This window comes from Miniopterus schreibersii (assembly GCF_964146895.1).
Source record: "Miniopterus schreibersii genome assembly, chromosome: 1".
NCBI classification, from domain to species: Eukaryota; Metazoa; Chordata; class Mammalia; order Chiroptera; family Miniopteridae; genus Miniopterus; species Miniopterus schreibersii.
The window spans coordinates 52,084,062-52,110,761 of record NC_138101.1 but is presented as its reverse complement, the minus strand read 5'-3'; the positions used below and the strand labels follow the sequence as shown (position 1 = coordinate 52,110,761).

General features: G+C 40.6%; 1 protein-coding gene across 1 annotated transcript in view; it reads left to right on the top strand.

Moving 5' to 3' along the window:
- LOC308559368 (broad substrate specificity ATP-binding cassette transporter ABCG2-like) overlaps nt 1-26,700 on the top strand; it is a gene marked incomplete at its 5' end in the record, with an annotated part of 44,531 nt that overhangs the window by 17,285 nt on the left and 546 nt on the right. Inside the window, 9 exons of the mRNA XM_081142122.1 lie at nt 3,703-3,854; nt 5,413-5,517; nt 7,442-7,689; nt 14,612-14,694; nt 17,883-17,972; nt 19,622-19,746; nt 21,262-21,416; nt 23,970-24,059; nt 24,942-25,024. Of these exons, the coding sequence (XP_080998248.1) occupies nt 3,703-3,854; nt 5,413-5,517; nt 7,442-7,689; nt 14,612-14,694; nt 17,883-17,972; nt 19,622-19,746; nt 21,262-21,416; nt 23,970-24,059; nt 24,942-25,024 (1,131 nt within the window). The remainder of the gene's footprint in view (nt 1-3,702; nt 3,855-5,412; nt 5,518-7,441; nt 7,690-14,611; nt 14,695-17,882; nt 17,973-19,621; nt 19,747-21,261; nt 21,417-23,969; nt 24,060-24,941; nt 25,025-26,700) is intronic.

The following is a 26,700-nucleotide window of genomic DNA, read 5'->3' as shown; positions in this document are numbered from 1 at the left end:
TCTTACTTATGCTATAGTTCAGAACACTTAAACATAAAACTGTCCTGAAAGTTTTTAAAGTGATTATTCATGTTCAAATTAAAACTGTGTGACAAATCTAATGAACACAAGCTGATTTGGTAAAGGTTCAAAGACTCACATTCCAGCAGTGTCATTTCACACTCCCGCAAGATTTTGGTGTATAGGACAGTGCTTCAACCCACTGAGCCTCAAGCCAGGGCCAATCTTTCTTTTTTTATGCTTAGTTTCAACATCGCTGGGGAAAAAAAATAGCCAAACCATCAATTGGGCAAGGGTGAGTGCAAAGAAAGCCGTCAGGAGGCTGTTTGTAGGAGCTCAGTTGAAATATGATTGTGGTTTTGACTAGGACAGTGAGTGTGAGGTGATGGGAAGTAGGTGGATTCTGTATTTACTTTGAAGATAGAAGCAATATGATTAGCTCATGAACTGGGTATGAGGAGGGAGTATTGGGAGTATGACTTCTAAAATGTGGGGTCTGAAAAATGGAAGAATGGAGTAAGAGGAACAGCATTTCCTTTTATCAAGAAAGACTGTGGGAGGATCATGTTAATAGGAGAAATTTCAAAAGTTAAGTTCTTTGGCACCTTTATTTCATTAATTTTTTTAAAGTTTCAGTCTTAAAGAAGAGGTACAAGATATTATAAAGAAATCCCATGTTGCACTGCTTGCCTGACTGACTCAGTGGTTGAGCGTCTTCGACCTATGAACCAGGGTGTCATGGTTAGATTCCCGGTCAGGGCACTTTCCCAGGTTGTGGGCTGGATCCCCAGTAGGGGGTGTGCAGGAGACAGCCGATCAGTGACTCGCTCCCATCACTGATGTTTCTCTCTCTCCCTCTCCCTTCTTCTCTATTTGAAATCAACTTAAAAAAATAGCATAAAAAAAAAAAAAATCCCATGTCCCCTTACCTATATTCCCCAACTCTTGGCATTTAACTGCTTTTGCTCTTCCGCTCCCTCTTCCTCCTCTACACCTACGCCAGTGTTTCTTTTGGACGTTATTCCCTATCACCTCTAAACACTTGGGAGAGTAACTCCAAAAATTAAGGACACTCCTTTTGTATCATCACCTTACTGCGCACACCTCCCAGCCAGGCAGTCACATTGATACCATTGCTGCCATCCAGTCCATAGCCTCTAGACTACAGCAGCTGGCCCTGAAGCATCTTCTTCCTTCCTGTCTCAGGAATCTTTCCAGAAATACACTTTTCTAAGCCTGAGCAGTTCTTCAACCTTTCCTTGCCTCTCATGTTCTCACTGGTCTTTGAGAGTACATTTCACGGGTGGCCCTGAACCTGGGTTCATCTCGTAAGTTTTCTCATGACTAGATCAGGCCATGAATTCTTCCCAGGGATACAACAGAAGTGATGCTGTGTACCTGTTGTGTAACATCAGGGGCTGCATGGTTATGACTTCCCCAGCCCCCATAGGTGATGTTAGCCGTCATCACCTGGTCATGTTTATCTCTGCTGTGAAATAACTAGTTTTCCCTCTGTAATTGATTAGTATTTTGTCAGGGGAGCTAATCAGATATTATGCCAATACTCTGTTCCTCATCAAATCTCCACCTAACTTCCTGCCTGTGTCATGTAGTGTGATGGTTGCCAAGTGGTGATTTTCTATTTTTGTCATTCTTTCCTCATATATTAGTTCACATTCTATGTAAAGAAGTTTTTCATGAGTTTATAATAATATTTTCAATTCTAAACTAACACCTGAGTTTGTTTTTTTGTCTTCATTCTTCCCATGTTTGGAACTTTTCAGACAGTGAGAAACCTGTCTCCCATTATCTCAGTATATCTATTTACTTGTGCAGCCAATTCACTTAATTGTTCAGTGTTACCAATCACTCTGGCCATTTCCTGTGCTCACCATCCCCCAGAACCTTCCCTCTCCCAGGCCTCATTTTTAAAAAGACGCCTGACTCACCACCTTTGTATGGCATTCCCTCCCTATTCTTACCTTCCTTCCTCTGATGCCCATGTTCCTGTAAGCAAGTCTCTATGTGAGGATGAGAAGAAACATGAAGATGGGAAGATGTCTGAGATTTTAGACATCCTGAGTTTCAAATGTCAATTGCACATGTAAGTGAAGATGCCAAGTAATGGGACTGGGGTTCAAGCTTAGCTAGAGAATATACCCATGGTATTTTTTATCATCTGTAACTATGTTCACAATGTTTATTAGAGGGATGATGAATCGACAAAGACTACTGTAAATATCTTTACTATGTTTTGGACTAGTGAGCACACAAGCATCTTTCCTCATGCTGGAGCTCTAACCCAGTCTTCTCAAGCTCCACTGTGCACACTGATCACCTGGGGTCTTGTTAAAATGCAGATTCTTATTCTGCAGCTCTGAGGTGGAGCCCAAGATTCTCCACTTCTAATGGGAGGCACTGATCCTGATGCCATCGGTGCTCAGACCACACTTAGAGCAGCAAGACCCTCACAACAGCCCACTTCCCATCTTCCAGTCCTTTACTGGCTCCTTATTGCCTACTGACTAAAGTTCCAACTTCTGAATATAGGGATTCATCATGGGCTTATATTTTGACAGTCTCTTTTGTTAGCTTCCCATCTCTTCACCTCTCAACTCAGCTCTGCAGTGACACTGAACTACTTGCAGTTTCCTGAACAGACCTTGTCATCAGAAACTTTGTTCTCCATGTTTCCTTCACCTTGATGACGCTTTTTCTTTGTGGCTTATTCCTGTTGGCCCCCTTGACACGATCTTATATCATCATCAGACTGGCTTCTAGCCTCCTATTTTGCTTACAAGGAACTCTCAGCTCTTTTTATTCCACATTGTATTGAAATGATTGATTTACTGGCCTGATCCTCCTTGAGTCAAACAAACCTGTACACTCAGCTAGCAAATAGTAGGTGCTTAGGAAATGCTTCAGTTAAAGTGATTCTTCTCATAAAATATATTTAATAACAGTTTCGGAACAGTGATTTTAGCCTTGTTTCTTTGACCCATAAGTGTAGTAAATTCTGTGTAAATATAGTTTAGCAATGTTTTGGCAATGGGCCAACAAATCCCAGCCCTGCCCCTTCCTAACTGTGACATCATGGGCCAGTTGCTTAACCCTCTAGACTTTATGTATAAAATGAAGGTTATAATACTGTTGGTACTGTCAGTATTGCCTTATGACTGCCTTGTAACAATATTGTGAAAATTCAGATATTGGTATTTATACAGTATTTAACAAAGATATGGTAAGTATTCAGTAATGTTAATAGTATTATAGGACAGAAGAATGAATACCAATTCTTAAAGACTTGATGGCTTCAGTGGTCAATGAGAATGAGAATACAACCATTATTTTAATATTTAGTCCATAATTAGTTCTCAAACTTGAGTGTACTTACAAGTTACTTGGGTCCTTGCTAAAAATATGGATTCCTTAGATCCTATAGGTCTGAGAAGGCTGTCCAGGATTCTGAGTTTTTAATTAATGTTGTAGTTGATTCTGGACCACTCACTCTTTAAAAAACTTTATTCATAAGAGCATTGAATCTAGGTCCCCTAACTCTCTGAGAGATAGTATGGCATGAAAAGTTAGTAAGAGAAAATCAAGGTGAACTAGGAATGTGCTAAAGGCAGGAATAAAGTTTTTTGCGAAGAAGTACAAAATTCAGATGTTTAATGACTCATTGTTTTCTCACTTTTATCTTAGTATGTCTAAACAGGGACGAACCATCATCTTCTCCATTCATCAACCTCGTTTTTCCATCTTCAAGTTGTTCGATAGCCTCACCTTATTGGCCTCAGGAAGACTAATGTTCCATGGTCCTGCTCAGGAGGCCTTGGGGTACTTTGCATCAGCTGGTATGGTTGCCTTTTCATGCAGTGAGATCCTTCGTTCATAGAATCCTGGAAGAGGGCAGACGGGATACTGCTTGATCTTCGAGTAGAGATAACATGGGTTCCACCACTCCAGTCTGGTGCTAGAATTTGTCCTCATTTTGCAGCACTGGCTTGTTGTTTAGATCACTTTCTTGCCCTGTTTGAGCGTGCATGCATACTCTGTGTATGCGTTGGACTCTTTCTACTGGGCCTCTACTGTTCTGCTCCCAACTCTAGTGCCCTTTTCCTAATAGTTCAATAAATATATTGGCCTTATAATCAGTTATTAGTCTAACTGAACATTTTTTGAAAGGCCTAATACTGCCCTTCACCTCCACACCTCCTCATTCCCCCAAATAGTTTGTCTTCTTTTTTTAACTGAATTTTTTGTTTGTTTTTTATTTTTATTTCTTTAATTTTATATTTATCTTTATTTTTGAGATCATTTGTCTTCTTGACCATATAACAGATCAGGCTATGTCATTTTTCCATTGCATGGGTTTGCCTTGATGAGGTTTCATGGAGATGCTGATTCATTTTGTAGTAACATTTGATTGAAGATTTCATCCTTGTGTGGATATGAGTGACTTACCAGTCAATAGAATGGCTACTCCTGAGTCTGACTTCAATGGGCCAACATTTCTGACAGCTCTGGGCTGCCTGGTTGTATTTCAGATGAAAAGTCCTAATTTTTGAATTGCTCATGCAGTCTTCTTTATTTTAGAGATATAGAGATATTATTATAGATGATGCTCCATGACCCCAAATATAGTTTTAAATATTTTCTAGCTATCTTTGAAAATTTGTTTCTGTTCAGACTCTATCATTTAACATACATGTGTCTGAGGAGTCTAGAGGAGATGAATCTAAGAGAAGACTACAGGCCAAATTGAGTTTAGATAATCAGGCACAAGAAGTGAGGGAAGGTAAAGCATTCAGGTGTGTTATATTGGTCACCTTTTCTTGAGAAAGCTGCTCTGGTGATTTGTTCTCTATGCTGGGATTGTAGCAGCATAAGAGATGATAATCTGGACCTGAATTTACTAGGTGGAGAAGCAGCCTGTTGCTAAAGTGGGTGCTGGCATTCTGGCAGTCCGTAGGTGAACCCAGAGAATAGGACACACCCCGGGCTGGCTTTGCTGGTTACCTTGCTTTGAGGAGCATTAGTTCTACCTAGAGCTTTTTTCTTTTTTTTCTTTTCCAACTTCTAATTTTCTTGTACCGATATCTATGTTTTTTAATACATACTGGTAAGCACAGGACATACTGGTATTTGTTTCAGGTATCATGAATTATGTTGGGCAAGGCTTTCTGGGCTTTCAAGGTTGGTTTGGAGTATGATTTTTGCCAGGAGATAGAATTGTTGGCATATTGTATGACTAAATACATAAAAAGAAAGAGAAAACTAATGAGAGAAGAGAGAAAGAGAGGGGAAAGCCATTAGATTCTGTCTCTCCCAGCTTCACCTCCCGCATCCCCAGAAAGTGAGTCTTTATTTCCTAAGACCATCGTGTTTGTGTACCTGTGTTGTCTTCTGTAGGTCACCACTGTGAGCCCTATAACAACCCCGCAGACTTCTTCCTGGATGTCATTAATGGAGACTCCTCTGCTGTGGTATTAAACAGAGAGGAGGAAGGTGATGAAGGTATGTGCATCTGTCCAGAGTCACAGATTATCCCCTAATTGAATTGCCTGAAGTTTAGCAGTGTGGCAGCTGATTAAAATGTAGCTTTGTGAATTTATTTAACTAATACCAGTTGTATCTGTTGAGGCCCCGCTTCCTGGTAGACCACCATCTCCTTGTTGGGCCCACACATGGTGGAAGTGGGGAGGGGGCTCCTGGGGCGTCTTTTATAAGGGCACTAACCTCACTCACAAGGGCTCCACCTTCACAATCTAATCACTCCCCGAAGTCCCTACCTTCATATACCATCACATTGGGGATTGGGTTTCAGCATATGAATTTTGAGGGGACATAGCATTCAGTCTATAGCACCAGTCAGCACAGATTTTGTTCTCCATAAGTGCTTTATTTTTATTTAATTTATAAATGATCATTTATACAATAGTGACAGTTCTAAAAGGAATTTCTCTTAAAAAATATGCTCATGGTGCCCTTGCCGGTGTATTCAGTGGTTAGAGCATTGGCCTGAGCACCAGAGAGTCTCAGATTCAATTTCCAGTCAAGGGAATGTACCTGGGTTGCAGGTCAATTCTCAGCCCCAGTCGGGGTGCATGCAGGAGGCAACCAGTCAATGTGTCTTTCTCACATTGATGTTTCTCTCTCTCTCTCTCTCTCTCTCTCCCCCCCCCTCCCTTCCTCCCTTCTTCCATCCCTTCCACTCTCTCTAAAAATCAATAGAAAAAAATATCCTCGTGTTCCTCTTGAAGATTAACAAAATAATAATAATAATATTAAAAATAAATAAAATAATAAAAATTATGCTCATGGTTTATATAGTGTTTTGAAATAAGAAACAGCAATGTATGCATTTGTACATAGTAGAAAGCAAGGACGAGGGTTTTCTATTAGGAATTACAACTTATGCCCTGGCTGCTGTGGCTCTGTTGGTTGGAGCATCAGGTACGGTACACTGAAAGGTGGCAGGTTGGATTCCCAGTCATGGCACATATGTAGGTTGTGGGTTCAAACTCCTGTCAGGGTGCATATGGGAGGCACCAATCAATGTTTCTCTCTCATACTGATGTCTCTCTCTCTCTCTCCCTCTCTCCCTTCCTCTTTTTATATTTTATTTTTTTAATTTAATCCTTACCTGAGGCCATGCTTATTAATTTTAGAGAGAGAGGAAAGGAGAAGGAGAGGGAGAGAGACATCAATGTGAGAGAGAAACATCAGTTGGTTTTCATATGCACTCTGACTAGGGATGGAACCAGAAGCCTAGGTATGTGCCCTGACCGGGAATTGAACCCGCCACCTTTCAGTATACAGGAATGGACACTCCAACTAACTGAGCCATACTGGCCAGGCTCTTATCTCTCTAAAATCAATTTAAAAAATCCTCTAGTGAGGATTAAAAAATAATGATGATAAATAAATTAAAAAAGAAAAGAATTTTAACTTCTTATGGTAGGTTTACTTTATTTTTAATCTTTACCTGAGGATATGTTTATTGATTTTGAAAGAATGGAGAACCGGGGGAGGTAGAGAAACATCAATTGCTTGTTTCCTGCCAGGGATCGAACCCGTAACCTAGGTATGTGCCCTGACTGGGAATTGAACCCTTAACCTTTTTGTTGTACGGGACGACACTCCAACCAACCGAGCCACCCATCTGGGGTCCTATGGTAAGTTTATTTAGAAAGAATCAGGATACAAATATTATAGTTTGGGAAAGGTCAATGGGTTTTCTGTATCCATAAGTGCATAGAGGTAGTCAGGACAATTAACTATATTTTTCTGATGTGTAAAGCGATGACAGATGTAATAATTTTTGTACTCAAGCTTTAGAATTTAGGTGTTAGGGAAGAATCTAAGAAAGGGGTTCCAGAAAAATGGGCCAAATCCGCGATTTTGTTAATGTTTCCCTCTGTCCACTTTTATTCCAAAGCCAAGGAGACTGAAGAGCCTTCCAAGAGAGAGAAGCCACTCATAGAAACATTAGCTGAGTTTTATGTCAACTCCACCTTCTACAGAGAAATGAAAGCTGAGTTAGATCAATTCTCAGGAGTTGAGAAAAGGAAGAGCTCAGCCTTCAAGCAGATCGCCTATGCTACCTCCTTCTGTCATCAGGTCAAATGGATTTCCAAGCGTTCCTTCAAAAACTTACTGGGTAATCCCCAGACCTCTATAGCTCAGGTAACCTGAGAAATTCTTGTAATTATGTTGTGAAATACTCATGTGAAATCATTAGATTCTGATACAACCTATTTTAGGATTATGGTTATCTTCTACCCACCCTTCCACTTATTTATCCCCTTTCTATTCCCTTTCTGAAACAGTCAGTAGAACAAATAAGACACAATTAAATTTTACGTACAGGAAAAAAAATTTAAGTTCTTTTGGACTGCCTAATTCAGAATTTTTATTGATTTAGACAAGCTGTAATCATCTTTTTTTTCTCATTTTTAAAAAATATAATTTTATTGGTTTCAGAGAGAGAGAGGGAGGAGAGAGCGATAGAAACATTAATAACGAGAGTCATTGATCCGCTGCATCTTGCACACCCCGTCCTGGGGATGGAGCCTGTAACTGGTGCATGTGCCCTGACTGAGAATCAAACCGTGACCTCCTGGTTCCTAGGTTGATGCTCAACCACTAAGCCCCACGGGCTGGGCTGTAAAAGATGATCTTTGAAGAGAAAATACTTTTGCAAAAATGGTGAAATACAGGAATCATTTAATCCTGTTTATGGTTTTCTGGTAGCTGCACATGTTCATTTGCTAATTTATTCAACAAGTTCCTGTTGATCATGTGCAGCATTTAGGAGCTTATACACAGCAGTGAACAAAATTGGTAAAATTAAAAATCCTTGCTCTCCTGCAGCATACTTTCTTTTAAGGTGAGGCAGCTGTTAAATTAGGTGTCCCCAAAAATGTATACACATACTTTGAATTATTTTAAAGGCTGTGTTTATTAAAATACATTTCATTTTCAAAATGGAGCTATCAGCTGTTAAAGTGTGTATATATCTTTGGAGACACCCTGTATATAGTGTGACAGAAGGAGAAATGGGCCATGGAGAAAGTTTAAGCAGGTTAGAGGAGAAAGGAAGAGAGAGAGAAGGGAGGGAAATGGAAAGTGGGGGGGGAAAGGAGGGTTGGTTGCATTTTAAATCGGGTGGTCAGGGAGGCCTTCGCTGGATGTCAGTGAGTGACCTGAACCTGGGAGGGGCCGCCACTGTCTGCGGGCAGAGCCTGTGTCCCGGGGCTGCTCCTCATCAGGGACCTTCGTGCACTTAGGGCTCTAATCCAGGAGAGCAGTGGGCACCTCAGTCAATGTGCCGTGGACACAAAGGTAGTGAGCAGACTCCACTTCCCTTAAATAAGGCTGTTCACTGTCACATTAAACTGCTCTTCATTGAGATGAAATAATGCTCTTTCCGCCTTTGGGCTGGTCCGTTGATAGTTGTTGATTGTTGCTCCTTTGTGTTTTTCTGTTATTCTCAAGCTCTCGGTCGTATAAAATCCTAGTATTTCCACTTTGTTTGTGATCATTTCTAAGGATATTAGCCAGTTACTTTTGGGGTGGTTAATGTTATCATCGATCATGGAATTTCTGTTGACTGCTAAAAGATGGTACGTAGTTGGCTCTAATGAACCATTGCTGACTTCCTACCATGAGCACCATAATTTTCATACTTTAGTACTATTGCCCTCTGAGTATTAATACTAAGAGCCTAGATCCCTATCTGAGGTGTTCTCCTAATTGTGCCAGACATGTTTGGCACTTGCTATTTGGCACTTCTGTCAGAACATGAGCACTTTTGTACACTGTCAACCAAGAGTAAATTTCTATACTTTTAGAGTGGATTTGATGTCATTTGGAAACAAGTCTGGTGCATCGGGTCAGTCTGGTTACCCATTGCTCAACAGCGAGACGATGTAATGGGTGGAGTTCATTCTTCAGTGTGATTTATGCATCACCTTTTTTTACTTGGAAAATAACTTCAATATCTCTTGCCCGTAAAAGTGTTTTTTAGGTGTCTTATCCAAGTCACACACATTATAGTTCTGGGCAGAGTGTGATTGGAGTGTGAAACTATTTCTACTACACCACCATTCTGTATCTTTTGGTGCTAGACTCCCTTCAGGTGCAAACCGAAGGCTAGTACCCCCAGGTCACATGTGCAACCTATTTGCTTCCTCAGTGAACACAATTCCAGCAATGATCAGAGCACTGGCAATCTCATAGAACAAGACAGAACCTTGTATCTCTGAGCATCTGATTGGCGGGGGTGTTACAGCTCTTGCTCAGATTTATGGAATATTAGCTTAGGGTAGGAGTAGGCAAACCTGTTTTAATAAAGGGCCAGATAGGGCATATTTTAGGCTTTGCACGCCGTGTGGTCTTTGCGTCATGTAGTCAACTGCCATTTTAGGGAGAAAGCAATCATATTAATATGTAAAAAATAAATGTGCACGGCTGTGCTCCAGTTAAACTATTAATGGACACTGAAATCAGAATTTCATATAAGTTTCAAATAATCTGTTAGTATTTGAATATCATATAAATTTCTCTCCTTTTTTCAACCGTTAAAACAAAAGGTAAAAATCGTTATCTTATGGACTGAAAAACAGGTGAAGTGTCCCGTTTGGCCTGAGGGCCATAGCTTATTGACCACTGGTTTTGGGTCTTTAAACTTGCCTGTATGTCATTTGCTTCTCCAAATGTTTGAACGTGTATCTATAAAAACGTTTTATGGCTTTCTGCTGATAAATCTTGTATCTGTAGTCTTACAGCTGTACTTAGGTTTGAAATAGTCATTTATATGAGTCACAATTTGCCTCTGATAATGCATTTTACCAGAGGTTTTATTTGGAAGATCTTAGATGGAATAGATTATCTGTATAAGAAGATTTAATGTTCACTGAAAGTGCTTTGTGTGTTCTGATCAAATCAATTTGGAAAACATTATTATTATATCTCTTGGAGATTCATTGTTTCTATTAGCATGGTAAACATTTGAGTATGGATTAATTTTTGTAGTGATGGCTATAAACATCCCTCAGAACTCACCTCGAGAAATGTTCGTAAGCACATTTGAACAAAGATGCAATCACATATTTTGGGAATTTTTTGCTTTTTTTCTTTTTCTGTTCAGACCGGAAGCCAGATACACAGATACATGGGTAGGGTCTTCTTGTCCACTCCATTGTACAGTGATTGTCTGTTGTTGTTTTTTTAATACAAGAAAGAATAACATAGGTACACCTTGTAAAAGCATAAAAATATTGCAGGATTAATCATTTTACCAATATGTTTGAAAATTGACATTGAAAGTACTTCTGGAACTTTGAAATATTTAGGAAACATCCTAGTGTTAATACCATTACTCTGTTAGTATAAAATACCAAATTTGAATGCAAAAGAAACAAAACATGGGGAGTGTCCAGTTTAAAAAGTCTAAATATTCTTAAAGTTTACTATGTGAAACACAGATTTGTATACATGTTGATGGAGGCATCATCACTCACTCAGAAGCTTGATGTGTCAATATGAAGTACATATTTTCTGAGGGTAATTAAAATATGCAAGGGTAATAGATGTTTTTGTGAGATTTCTTACTGTCTTATTAGCAAAGAAATTTTTAAGGCCATCTTAGATCATCTTTCCAGACAGTGGTTTTCACAAAGCAGCCTTCACAGATCATGGTCCTGCTTTCCAACTTGGTTTGCTCATGTGTAAAGAGCGCTTGACAAGTTACTTCAAATCTGATACCATTGCACAGTTGTAGTACTGAGATTTGTTTGTTTAACATTGAAGGTACATTGTGGGATATTTTATGTTTCTTCGGTTACTGTTGCTTATACTTTTATATTTAATACAATTTAAAAGTACAGTAAATAGAATTTTCTTAAACATTAAATAAATTATATCCTTAACTCTTTGTGTGTGTCTTTAAGACACATTTTATCAATATTAAAAACAAAGTGGTTACCCCTACTTCCTTATCATACAAAATTCAAGTGTTATAAGTTTTATTGTGCTTTTAAAATTGTATTTATTTTTAATGTTCAGAGTAAAGCTATCCTGCTTTCACTTGAACCTCTTGAAGTATTTTAAAATGATGCATGTTCACAAGTACAAAGGTTGAGAGCTCAGGACAGAGCTCTTAGCCACTTGAATTTTATTTTCCTCCCCCAACAACTTTGCTCGATGCCAGCACTGTTCCCCTGCTCTCTGTGGCATCCCCAGGTTAGCAGCCCGAGCTGGACCCTGAACTGGCAGTGCCTGGGAAGCCCCTGGAGGAATCTAGGTTTTCCAATCTTCTACTTTGTTCTCCTTCAGTCTCCCCAACACACAGATAAATTATTTTTATTTCAATTTAGAAGGCAGTCTAATAGCATATACTATTTTATATTTTCACAATATAAATATTTTGGATAAGCCATTTAAATGATGTTTTTCAATGGAGAGATTTGATTATAGCCATCTATATTATTATAATGGTATGTTAAGTTTTTACCTTTAATTAAAACTCTTTTTTTCTCAATTTATCTTTTTTTGTTGAAAGTATTACAGGTGTCCCATTTTCCCCCCAAGATGACCCCCTCCACCTTGCTCCCACCCACACCCCAGGCCTTCACCCGGTTATTGTCTGTGTCCATGGGTTATGCATATATGCATATAACTTCTTTGATTAATCTCTTCCCACCGAAATATGATCATCTGTTGCATGTTTCAAATCTCTGGATCTATTTAGTTTGTCAAACTCTATTGTTCATTAGCTTCTTCTTAGAGAAGACCCTTCAACATTTCATGTAGTACTGGTCTGGTGGGGATGAACTCCTTTAGCTTTTCCTTGTCAGAGAAGCTCTTTATCTGACCTTCAATTCTAAATGATAGCTTTGCTGGGTAGAGCAATCTTGGTTGTAGGTTCTTGGTTTTTATCACTTTGAATATTTCTTGCCACTCCCTTCTAGCCTGCAAGGTTTCTGTTGAGAAATCAGCTGACAGTCATATGGGTGCTCCCTTGTAGGTAACTAACTGCTTTTCTCTCACTGCTTTTAAGATTCTCTGTCTTTAACCTTTGGCATTTTAATTATGATGTGTCTTGCTGTGGGCCTCTTTGGGTTCTTCTTGTTTGGGACTCTCTGTGCTTCTTGGACTTATAAGTCTATTTCTTTCCCCAGGTATGGGAAGTTTTCTGTAATTATTTTTTCAAATAGGTTTTCAATTTCTTGCTCTCTTTCTTCCCCTTTTGGCACCAGAATAATAGGAATGTTGGGCCACTTGAAGTTGTCCCAGAGGCTCCTTACATTATCTTCATATTTCGGGTTTCTTTTTGCTGTTTGCTCTTGTGGTTGGGTGTTTTTTGTTTCCTCATGTTCCAAATTGCTGACTTGACTCTCGTCGTCCTCTGCTCTACTGTTGATTCCCTGTAAATTATTCTTCATTTCAGTTCGTGTATCCTTCATTTGTGATTGGTACTTTATTATGTCATCAATGGTCTCATTTGTTTTAATAGTCTTACTAATCCCCTTAAGCATCCTTATAACCATAATTCTGAACTCTGTATCTGTTAGTTTTCTTGGTTCTATTTTATTTAGTTTATTTTCTGGAGATTTTTCTGTTCTTTCCTTTGTGACATGTTTCTTTGCCTCCACATTTTGGCTGCTTCCAGGTGTTTGTTTCTATCAGGTCGAGCTGCTATGTCTGCTGGAATTGGTAGAGTGGCTTTGTGTAGTAGGTGTCCTGTAGGGTCCAGTGGCTCAGTCTCCCCAGTCACCTGAGCTGGGCCTTCTAGGTGCTCCCCTGTGTGGGCTCTGTGCACTGCCCTGTTGTAGTTGAGCCTTGGTTGCTGTTAGCATCCCTGGGAGGAATTGACCCCCAGGCCAGTTGGCTGTGAGGACCAGCTGCAGCTACAGCCAAAGAGCTGCTGTGCTGGAGACACCCCTATGGAGCAGGGTTTACTCCAGTGGGGCTTTGGTGTTCACCAAGTGCACCCCTTGAGTGTGTCACTCATGCCTGTGGAAGGGTTGTAATCCAGCGTGGTTGAGTCTGCCCACCAGGTGCACTGTCTCTGGGGCCTCCCGGGAGGTGCAAAGTCAGCCTGTGCCAGTGCCTTGCCCAGGGCCACCCAGCATGAGCGACACAGCAAACCGTAGCTGGCTGCTACTTGTGCTGGGCGTGGAGGTGCCCAGGAGAGGCCCAGCTATGAGCCAGTGCAGCTGCCCCTAGTGCCAGGCCTGGGGCCGCTTATCAAGCCCTATGGGGCCCACTGTTGCTTGTTTGAGAGATTTTAGGAAAGTCCTAAGCATGAGGCTCGAGAGGCCATTTGCACAGAAAAGCCCCCGGAAATGGCCTGGATGAGCTGCAGGTGGGGAGGGGCGGGGCCTCCGGGAATCACGGGGCGGGGCCAAAGGTGAGTCAGGTGCTGGGGATTCAAACCTGGCGCCTGCCTGCCGGCTGTGTGCGGGGAGGACTCGCCACAGGAGCCATGGCCTCCTCCAGCCCTTCTGCCCGGGAGGAAGCCGCCCTCCAGCTCTCGCCCGGATCTCAGGCAGGTTAGTTCCTCCCCGTGTGTCCCGGGTCCTTTCAGGCTGCTGCCCGGCGCTGGGCTCAGGGAGCGTCCGAGTGAGTCCGTGCGCGGGCCCCTTAGAGGAGCTGCTGGGGCTCCTGCAGCCTCTGCGACCCTCAGGGACAGTCCCCGCTGGTTTCACAGCCCGGAGTTGTGGGGACGTCTCTCCCCGGCCCTGGAGCCCTGGGCTGGGGGCCTGCTGTGGGGCTGGGGGCCTGGTGTGGGCCTGGGACCCCTCCCTCCTCCGGGAAACCTCTGCCGCCGAGATTCCCTCCTGGGTTTAAACTGTGGCACCGGGTGTGGGCCCGTGGCTGCGTCTCTGTGATTCAGCCCCAACCCGCCCACGTCTCCGCCCCTCCTACCGGTCTCGATGCTTTTTCAGTTCCCTGGCTGTGGGGCTTCTGTTCAACCAGATTCCAGGAGGTTCTGAGTTATGACTGTTCCATATTTTAGTTGTAATTTTGATGTGGTTGCGGGAGGCGGCAGGTGCATCTGTTACCTACTTGTTCAAGAACCTGTCTTTTTCTTTTTGAAAAGATGATTGTATCAGTTATCCTGGGACTGGCTATCGGTGCCATTTTCTATGGCCTAAAAAATGACTCTACGGGAATCCAGAATAGGTAAGCACATTTGGACCTTGACTTTAAGAAAGTACTGTTACTTTGTTCAAGGTTATGAACTTTTATTACAAATTTGAATTTCAGACAAGTACAGGACAAAGTGAGGAGTAGGATAAATCAGTGGATTGAAAGCTGCATGGAAATGTTATTTTCTTATATATATGGTGGTAAAATGCACAGAACATAAAACGTACCCTCCTGTCCAGGTTTAGCTGTGCGCTTCGGTGGCATTAGTGACACTCACATTGTTGTGCAGTCGCCACCATCCAACTCCAGGACACTTACTCCCAAAGTGAGTCTCTGTGCCCATCGAACAACAGCTCCCTGTCCCCCTTTCCCCAGCCCCTGGAAACCACCGTGATGCTTCCTGGCTCTGAGTTTGACTTCTGTAGGCCCCTCATACACGTGGACCACACAGCATTTGTCCTTGGGTGACTGGCTTGTTTTCCTTAGCATAATGTCTTCAAGGCTCATCCATGTGTAGCATGTGTCATAATGTCTTCCTCTTACAGGCTGAATAATATTCCTTTGTAACATTTTGTGTGTTTGTTTTACTCACTACATTTTGTTCACTCCTTTGTCTGTCCATGGAGACATGGGCTGTTTCTGTCGTTTGGCTGTTGTGACTGATGCTGCTGTGAGCATGGGTGTACAGGTAACTATTTGAGTCTCTGCTTGAAATTCTTTTGGATATATACCCAGAAGCGGAGTTTCTGGATCATTCAGTAATTCTATCAGTTTTTTTGAGGAACTCCCATCCTGTTTTCCTATAGCAGCTGCACCATTTTGCATTTCTACCAGCTGTGCACAAGGATTCAGTTTCTCCCCAACCTGGGCACCACTTACTGTTTTTCATAATAATAGTGAATTGCTATCTCTTTGTGGTTTTGAATTGTATTTCCCTAGTGATTAGTGATGCTGAGCATCCTTTCATGTGGTTATTGGCCTTTTAAATGTCTTCTTTGGAGAAATGTCTATTCAAGTTCTTTGCCCATTTTTTAATTGGATATTTTTATTGTTGAGCTGTAAGAGTTCTTTATGTATTTTGAATATTAACCCCCTTATCAGATATAAATTAATAGATATTTTCTGCCATTCTGCGGGTTGTCTTCTCTGTTGAAAGTGTTCTTTGATAAACATAGTCCAGTTTATCTATTTTTTTCTTTTATTCCCTGTGAATTAATTTCCTTTTTATGTTTTGATTTGCATTGAGGAGGTAGATAGGATTCAGATTTTTCAAACTGTTACATGGCCTACTAGCTTGAAAAGAATTAGAATACATTAAAATTCTTTAACAAGAAGTATTTAGTATTATAAAATAAATCCTTATAATTTAAAAGGAATTTCAATATCTAGTAGTTTTAAATCCTTATGAACATTATTGTTCTGTTAAATGTAAGACAATAAATTGAGCTGAATGTTGCCATATCCCATGTTTCTGGAAGTAGCTAATACTTTGATATTAGGCTTTTTTTTTTTTTTTTATCTTTCAAGGTGTGTATCTGCTTGTATACTGGTCCTGGCTATTTTTCATTTATTCATTATTGTATAAATATTTACTTTTTAAAAAAAATATTTTCACTTGCTTCTCTCATTTTTAAAAATTTACTTTGAACACAGCCTGTTGCTGTGTTAAAATAATAATAATTTTTTATTATTATTTGTGTTAAAAACAGTTCCTTAGTGTCTATGGGCCCTTTGTTTTTTGGGTTGTATACTCAGGTTTACATTTTTTAATATGCTTTCTTTATTTTGTAATTTAAATAATACGCAACTTCATCTCTTTTGGTTTCTACTCACATCCTCAATGTCAATTAAATTGTTTGGGTGTGCAGGGAAGCCCAACACTGCTACGGGGATGCTGGCACGCTGACAAAAAATTTATACTTCTATCAAAGTGCAGATGAAATGAGTACTTTCCTTTTGAAACCTTAATTATTTTACTGAGAGAGGCATTAATAGTCTTCCTTTTTTATATGTGCACAAATTAATTTTTCCTTTATAAGCATGATTTGCTTTCATTTTTTAAAAAACTTTCCTCTATTTCACATGGAGTAGTTAAGGGGTTCTGGTTGACTATTTTTTCTTCTTTTTTTTTTTTTAGTATGTTTTATTGATATTTTATAGAGAGAGGAGGGAGAGGGATAGAGAGATAGAAACATCGATGAGAGAGAAACATCATCAATCAGCTGCCTCCTGCATGCCCCCACTGGGATCAATCCTGCTACCCAGGAATGTGCCCTGACTGGAAATCGAACTGTGACCACTTGGTTCCTGGGTCGACGCTCAACCACTGAGCCACACCCGGCCGAGCAATTGGCTTTCATTTTGAGTACATTGGAAACCATGTTGGCAGTGGGATGTCCAGGAAAATATGAATGTTCTTCTGATGACTGTGTGGTGAATGTATATAATTAGGTATCAATAGAGGTTTCCCTTCACTCTTTCATTTTGTCTCCTCATGTCTTAATTTCTTCTTTACTCAACTTTGACAAAGTGCTTAATAGAACTTTTAAACTTTTGAAGGTTTTATTTGGGTGTTTCTCCATTCATATATTGGGAATGGTACTTGTGTTTCTGTTAGTTGAAATTAAAGTTGGTAGCATTTTTATGGCCTGTGTAATCATCACCTTGGCTACTGTAACAAAGAAGCACAGACTGGGTGGGTTATACAACGGAAATTTATTTGTTATAATTCTGGAGATTTGGGTGCCAACATTTTTGGTTTTGATGAAGGCCCTCTTCTGGCTTCCTGCCTTCCTGCTGTGTCCTTGAATAGCACAGAGAGAGCTTTGATGTCTTTCATTTTTCTTCTAAGGGCACTAATACCCTCCTGAGGCTCCCCACCCCCATGACCTCATTAAAACTTCATTACCTTCCAACAATGCCACCTCTAAATATCACTTGAGGGGTAGGATTACATCATAGGGAGGGCACAATTTAATCCATGGCAACACAGGACTGTGAATTTCAAACTGTGCTCTATGGAGTCCCTGGGGCACCACTGTGGAGACACTGGGATGGGGAGAGACCTGTGCAGACTCATATTTTGCTTCCCTCGCTGTTTTAACCTGAACAGTTGTTTAATGTCCTAAGATATTATTTGAAGAAAGAGTTTAGTGGGTAGGAATTGATCTAAGAGTGTTTAATTGACTGCAGTACTTTTGTTTCCCTTCTCTCTTTCGCAGAGCTGGGGTACTCTTCTTCCTGACAACCAACCAGTGTTTCAGTAGTGTGACATCCATGGAGCTCTTTGTGGTCGAGAAGAAGCTGTTTATGTGAGTATGTTTCTGTTCTGAGAAGGGGGCTGTTTAATGTCAGGGCTATTGGTCATACTGGTCACATGCAGAATTGGGCCACAGATTGGTTTCTGGGGATCACCAGTGTTCATTGAGAAAAAGCAGCCAGGGCCTGGGAAGGAAGTCATGAGCATGTGGGGCCTGAGACCAAGGGTAAAGGGAGTTTCAAGATTAGGGCATACACACTTACCTGGTAGGGGAGATACCATGATCAGGAAGGTGGTTACCCAGGGCAAGGCTTATCCATTGCACTCTGGATGTGCTGATCCCTGCGATTTCCCCAAATGTGGGAAACTCGACTGCATAATATGTGGTAGTGGGGGATTGTGTTTGCACTCTCCTCTGCTACAAAAAAGTGAAGAGTAGGGCAAAGAGAGGATAATGGTGATGGAAGAAATAAAATCATATATATTTTTTTAAATAAAAAAAAATGAATAAAAATCATGTTAAAATCCACATAAGCAAAAATATGTATTATAAAAAAACATTTAAAAAAATTAGGGCATTGCCAGTAAAGGCAAATGGAACAGAAAATGCAAGAAATGGAGGCTGAAAAGGATCTTTTGTTTTAGCAAATAAGAAGTCATGATGTCCTTCATTAGAAAAGTTTGAGGGGCTACATTAAGAGAAAGTAGTTAAATTGTAAATTGAAGGTAGGAAGGGAAAGTTGACAAAGAATATAGACCAAGCCTAGCCCTCAATGGAAGGGAGAATGGAAAGAGCCAGAAGGTAGCTGGTTTGTTTCTTGTGTTTTTCTTTTCTTTTTTAAGTCTTTTTATTGATTTTTAGAGAGAAAGGAGGGAGAGTAAGAGAGAACATCAATGTGAGAGTGAAACATCAGTCAACTGCTTATTTCGTAGTCCCTAGCTGGAAAGGAGCCCGCAACCGTGGGCATGTGTCCTGACTGAGCATTGAACCAGCAGCCTTTTGGTGCATGGGGACAACACTCAGGCAATTGAGCCACACCGGCCAGAGCTGTTTCTTGTGTTTTTTCAAAGTTGGAAGAGATCTGCCCATATTTATGTGCTGGGGGAAAGGAACCATCAGGGAGGGAAAGAATGAAGGTGTTGGTGGAAGAGTCTGGAATCGCAGGAGGGGGGTGTCGGGAAGAGGAGGGACCGAGGTCTTCACTGGGGAGAGAACAGGATTTGGTGGCTGACAGGGGTGTATGGTTGGGAGGCACAGTCACTGAAGGCAGAAGTGCCATGTTGTTTTTCATGCCGAGAATGGAAGGAGTGAGAAGCCTCAGTTATCTGGAGCTGCAGTGGGGGGCGTGCAGAATAGTGGCACCACCTTCTTCCTAATCAGCAGTGGGGAGAAAGCAAAGCCTGTGTGACCACTGAAATCGGCCACCTGGAGTGGGGGTTCTGAGGCAGAGTGGGCGGCACCAGGAGAGAATCTGTAATGAGACGAGGGGTCATCGCACAGAGCTCTTGGGAATGACGTCTCGGGGAAGCGTGCACCTGAGATGGTGCCTGATGCTGACCGGGTGAAGGTGGCGGGGCAACCTGGAGGATGTGAGGAGCTGTAGTTGTTCAGACCCCTGCTGGCAGCAGAATGGCTTAATCACCTGCTCTGTGCCTTCTTAAACTAATGTGGGATGCATGGTATGAATTTTTATTTTTTAGGCATGAATATATCAGTGGATACTACAGAGTGTCATCTTATTTCTTTGGGAAACTGCTATCTGATTTACTACCCATGAGGATGTTACCAAGTATCATACTTAATTGTATAACATACTTCTTGTTGGGTAAGCAATATGACAAAAACTATGGGCCTGTAGTCTTGGATGTGAGGGCAAGCTAATTTTTTTGTGTGGCAAGCATTCTTTTTGCTTTCCAAAACCCTAGACCAAGCCACGTGATAAGGAAACATCTATCTATTGTGCACACTCTGAAATAACTGCCCTCTGAGGACATTTTTGTTGACTTTTCCCAAAGTTAGTTTGGGAAAACTATTTATATACCTATTTATAAGACTATATTTTACTGAGTGATGGTATGTGTCATATATAGACATGGAAAGAATTAATAAAATATTTGAGATGGTGCTAGAGGAGCTGGAGTAGGTTATTTATTACCTATTTTCATATATAATGAAAGAATGAGACTTTGGGACTTATTAGTTTAATAAAAATACTTTTTTAATATAAGTAGACAGATTCATTGGTGCATCATGTTTACACTTCTCCCCAGACTCTGCCTTGGAATTTCCATATATTTCACTGGTGTGTGTGTGTATATATATATATATGTGTGTGTGTGTGTGTGTACACACACACACACACACTCTCTCTCTCACACACACACACACACAAACACCAGAAATGTATATATTTTTGACAAAACACTATAGGAGAAGATCCCCTGATTGAGTTTAAGCCTCCATTTTACAAATAAGGGGTGTATCATAAAGAATTAGCCATAGAACCTGGGTCCTCAGCTCCTGACTGGTGTTCTTATGGCTGCTCCAAAACCTCCAGAGTGTATGACCCATAATAAGTGCCCGTTATAGTTTACACGGTAGTTCTGTGAACTTCATTTGACCCCATCCTCAAGCCCAAGCTCTATGGTACGTTGTCTCAGAGCCTTGGTTCTGGAAACACTTTCTCAGACAGTGAAACTCCTGGGAGGTCATGTGACCCTGATCTCCCAGTGTCTTCACTGACAGTTACAGCGAACAGTGAGGGATGTGGCGATGTCTGGGGGAAGCATGTGCTCTCGACACGTTTCCTTCTTAGAGAGAAGGCAGTAGAATTCTGGCCAGTGTGTTGCCTCCAGCCCTCCATCTCAGGCACTCAGAAATTGGTAATAATCACACAACAGGGAGCATGGGGGTTACGTGAAAAAGTGCTTATGCAGTTGTACAAAAAAGAAAGCTGTGCCTTGCCGGCATGGCTGAGCATTGAGCATCGACCTATGATCCAGGAGATCTTGGTTCAATTCCCAGTTGGAGCACATGCCCAGGTTTTGGGCTAGATCCCCAACAGTGGGCAAGCAGTAGGCAGCTGATGACTCTGATCATTGGTGTTTCTGTCTCTCTCTCCCTTCCTCTCTCTGAAATCAATAAAGATATATTTAAAAAAAAATCTGTATGATGTTTTTATACAGTTATATGGGGGGGCAGTGAAATTGGTGACTCGGGGTGGTTCAATAGAAGATGAAGTTTTTAAATCTCATATTCATTTCTCAAAATATTTGCACAATAAACAATCCCCAGTACACAGTGACCTGGCAGTTGGATTAACCCCCATTTTCTTCCTAAGGATTGAAACCGGTGGTGGAGGCCTTCTTCATCATGATGTTCACCCTGATGATGGTGGCTTACACGGCCAGTTCCATGACAATGGCCATAGCAGCAGGTCAGAGTGTGGTATCCGTAGCAACACTTGTCACGAACCTGCTTTTTGTGTTTATGATGGTGAGTAGGAACTGTGCTTCTCTGAGAAGTAATTATTTCTTCTGTTCCTTCTGCAAATTTACCTGTCTTAGACAACTTGTTCTGGGGATTTTGTCAATGAGAATCTTAGCTTTAAGGAAGCCATATCTTAAAATATAACATTACCGATCATACCAGCTTTTTCTCGACCCTACCTAGCCTTTTTTTGTAATGTTCTAATATAATTGCTATAACTTTAGTTAGCACGTTATACAAATGAGATTTTAAAAGATGCTTCTTGGTGACATACAGTGAAACCTTGATGACCGGGAACCTTAAAACAGAAATTTTATTTTAAAATATTTTTTAAAATATGCTTTTATTGATTTTTAGATAGAGAGGAAGGAAGAGGGATATAGAGATAGAAACATCAATGAAAGAGCAACATCATCAATCAGCTGTCTCCTGGACACCCCCTATTGGGGATCAAGCCAAAAACTTTGGCATGTACATTCACTGGAAATTGAACAGTGACCTTTTGGTTCTTAGGTCGATGCTTAACCACTGAGCCACACCAGCTAGGCAAAAACTGAAAAATTTGACTGGAAGATTCCCTCATAAAAATGCCAGGTTCACCCTGTGTTGAGCTCAGTGGTTAGAGCATCACTCATGCACCAAAAGGTTATGGGTTTGCTCCCCGGGAGGCAACCGGTTGATGTGTCACTCTCACATCAATGTTTCTCTCTCTCCCATCCACTCTCTCTGAAAAGCAATGGAAAAAATATCCTCGAGTGTGGATTAACAACAACAACAAAAAAAGTCAGAGTCATTGTCTGACTTCTGCCCTGGTGTTAGAGAACTGCTGGCTTATTTCCCCAGCAGGTGGGATGTTTCTTTTTTGGATTAAATACTTTATCTGTTGTTGTTTTGCCTTTTTGTTTTTTATAATCCTCACCAGAGGATATTTTTTCCATTGATTTTTTAGACAGAGTGGAAGGGAGGGAGAGAGAGAAAGAGAGAGACAGAAACATCTGTTTGAGAGACACCCATCAGTTGGTTGTCTCCTGCACGCAACTGGGGCCAGGGAAGGAATGTGCAATCCCCGTACATGCCCTTGACCAGGAATTGAAAACTCCACCCTTTGGTGCACGGGCCAACGCTCTAACCACTGAACAACACCAGCCAGGGCTGGATCAAATACTTTCCAAGGGAACATCTAAGTCCCATGAGAAACAGAACAGTGGGTGGCATGGGTAGTATATCTTGATTCCTCCTACATTTTGAAAAGGAGTGTTTTAAAAATAGTGAAATATTCCAAAGTCCACACAGTCCTAGGTCCCCTCCTTTCTGAGTTCTTGACATTTGCTTATATCAATATATTTCTGATTACCTGTTTTAAAAATGGTTACTTAATCCTATTCTTATACGCCCTTAATTTTGCATGCATATAGATGAATGAACAGGTAAAAGGAACCAGTTAGCACATTTGCCCATAACATGTCAAGTAAACAGGAATGCTAGCCTGTTTACTTACTACACATGTCCTTTCTGCTAGAGTAGGAGTCGATGTCTTTAAAAGTTTATAAATAGCATACTCTTGCCATTGAAAACTACCAATCTAAACATCATTGGGAATGTGGAAAACCTTGCACATATTTCCAGTGTCATCCAATAAATAAAATGTCCTTCAATATATAAAAATGTTTTGTTTGATATATTAGATGCTATGATTTATTATTATTTAATATTTTATATATAGAACTTTTAAAACCACATGTAACATTGTCACCCCAATAAATTTAATGAAAAACACACATATGTAAAACCATATTTTACTGAGAGATGTACCATATTAAGCACTCTGTTAGATCAAGTTGAAAAATATGTGTTCCCACCAGCACCATTGTCCTTGTTAAGCCCATCCCAGCATGGGAAGTGCCAATTAGGAGAAGTTTTGTATGAACCTCTCCTTATGTAGCCATCTCTTGCTGGAGTGGTCCTTCCTGGGGTCTCCATGGCAGTACCGCTTTTTGGTAGCCTGAAATGAAGGCATTGATTATATTTTATGATGCACTTCACATTATGTTGTACTGGTTCTAGACTTTGAGTTACTTTAAGTTTCCATTCTAATCCCCAAATTATTCCTAAGGTCATTTGGAGATAGAATGCAAACCCTTGAAGATCACAAAGCTTCCTGTGTTAAGGAAGTATAGAGGCACATGAGGTGCTCAGGATATGTGCTGGTGTGTCTGTTGGTGGGAACATATAGTGGTTGCGTCTTTAGAACAGTCAGTACTATGGACCTTCCATTGTTTGCAGTTACAGAGAAAGTAAAAGCCTCGACAATTATGAATCTTCTAATTAAATGAAATGTAAATACACTGCCATTCCTTTAAAACCACAAACAGCCTCAGCTCAGAGGGGAATACACATGCAAAGAGGATATGGTGTTTAGAGAAGTGAGAGGAATTTCAAGAACACATTGGCCTCAGCAGAAATGTTTGCAAGGTTGTAGGGGAGTTAAAGAGGGTAGGCTTTAGAATTCTTCATGAAACCAGGCCACCAGTTCTGATTGTTGGGATTTGCTCTTTGTAGATTTTTTCAGGGCTGTTGGTCAACCTCAGAACCGTTGTGCCTTGGCTCTCATGGCTTCAGTACTTGAGCATTCCTCGGTATGGCTATGCGGTAAGTTGTCCTCTTCTGTCCCTATGACTAGTCTATTTTTCCTAAGCTAGGAATATCAGATTAAAGCCTGATCATCTTGTGCCACCAGACATGAGCTGTGGAGGTCTCTCAGGAATTTTCTTTTAGGATCAGTGAAAGAGAGTTTCCTTTTAAGCCTTGGGTCCCCTTGATGATCACTTGGCTTTCCACAGTCACCCTGGGGTTTGAGGGAGGTGAAGGGTTGAGAGATAGCTCATAGTGAAGCAGGAAGATTGACCAACTGATGTACAAAATGTAGTTGGTTTTCAGTTTAATAAGGAAATGCATGAGAGGAAATGCATGGTAGCCTAGAGTACATGTTTTATATTGAAAGGGAAATTAGAAGGAAAATCAAGACCATATAATATTCACAGGCACTATTGGCTTTAGAATCTAATCAACTATAAAGAAAACGGTGTCTTAATATAGTATATTTGAATTTCCTATTCCCAAGAATTATAACTGATTTTGATTTTAAAAAAACCAAGAACCATATAAAATATGTTACCATAAATTAACAATAGCCATTGAGAACCACAGTATCCTTTTAATGATAGTGTTTTGGGGTTATAATACTGGGCAGAGAAGGATGAGAGTGCTATTGTGGTAATATAGACAGAGCTCTCTTGGCAAAATATTTTCTTTGTTAGAACCTCAAATCCTATCCCTAGTCCTCCTGATTGCCAGGAAAAATCATTTTAGTTTCTCTGGTGTGGCAGAGACTGTGAATGTGCGGCTTCTTCTTCTTTTTTTTTTTTTCAGAGATAACAATAAAGATTAAGCCAACAGGATGATCTCATGATAACTCTTTGGAAACTTTGAAACTAAAACTATTTACCTTGCCCACTCCACCTTGCATTATAGGCTTTGCAGCATAATGAATTTTTGGGACAAAACTTTTGCCCGGGACTCAATGTCACAGCAAACAATACCTGCAGCTTTGCAATGTAAGTTTATATTCAGTGTCATAAATGGGCTTGCTTACTGTGTGGTGTGATGGAGAAAGGCCATTGGGCTGAGCTGTTGTGAGTCCTTTCAGGGACACTGGCTTCTCTGAGACTAAGTTTTCTTATCTGTAAAGTGCATTGTTGTCCATTAATGCGTATGAAAGTACAGTACAACTCCTAGATATCCTACTCTAGTCAAAATTGTATTTAAGTTGGGGAAATGTTTCTTATGTGATATTTGTTTTAACAAATCCTTTTGCTGTTTTGATTGTGTGAGATTTGATTTTCAGAACACTTGTTTTTTAAATGAGCTGCTTCGTGTGTTATCAAAGCCTTACAGTCTCTGCACTGGCTGGATCATGTGACCTGTGTGTTCCATAAACTTATGGCCAAGAGTATGAGCTGAAAGGGCAAGAGATTTGGAAAAGGAGTGAACATTTTTCTTCCACGGCCCTGGCACTTGTCTCTTCCTCCTACATTTAGGAGACATCATGAAATCAAAGTCTGCAGTTTTTGTTTTTCTTTTTTAAACTAACCTGGAATACTGCCTGTATCCTTTAGAGAAAGGAACACATCTTTCAGTAAGCTGAGAAAGGAATCTCATTTTTTGCTTAATGTCAATAAAACAGAAATGCAGATTTTAATAAAAGTAGAGGATTTGTTTTAAAAATTAAATGACACTCTCCTATTTGATGATTGTTAATGGTTTGACTTTGATACATTAATGGAAGAAAAGAGAACACTGGTATCCTAAATCTCATGACCATTTATTTACAACAGAAATAATACTGCATAACAACACAAATTGCTATTTTGAAGTATAGTTGGTTCTGAACAACACAGGTTAGAACTGCATGGGTCCACTTATACTGGGACTTTATTTTTAAATAAATACTGTGAATGTATTTTCTCTTATGATTTTCTTATTAACATTTTCTTTTCTCTAGCTTATGTTATTGTAAGAATATAGTGTAAAATACATATAACATACAAAATATGTGTTAATCAACTAAGTAATCGACTTACCTCAACAGTAGGCTGTTGGTAGTTAAATTTTGGGCGAATCAAAAGTTACATGTGGGTTATTGACTGTGTAGGGGTCAGTGCATTAACCCCCACGTTGTTCAAGGGTCAACTGTGTTGCCAGGAAAACCTCTAAGAAGGGAAGATTTCTTTATCTTGACCACTCCCTCGCTTTTGATCCGGATATGACATTGTTTTGGAACTGCTAAATTCCAAGAGTCATACAACAGTAGTACCAGACAATAATTGTGGCTGTGCCCAGTATTTTTAGTAGCAGGTGCTGATCTAACCCGGGGCAGGGCTCCTCCATCCTGCTCCACTCCAGCTGCCACGGAGGCCTCACCTGGTGACTGGGCCTCTGGTGAGGTCTTGTGGCCGAGCGTCTGCCCTGCTCATTCTGGTCTTGGTGCCAGAGCTGACGGACTGCGACTGTCAGGAAGCCCTTCCTCACCCCTTTTTCTGGTTTTGGGATTCTCAGCCTGCTTTCTTTTCATGGCTGATTTGTGGGTAATGAGTTCTATGAAGAGCTTGGATCAGTTCTGTAAGGGCCTAGATGTGACCTGTAAAAGCGGAGGTTTTCCCCTTCAGGAATAAGTGAAAATTTGCTTGATAACATTTCTGCCCTTTGAAGTGAGCAGCTTCGTAGATTTGGA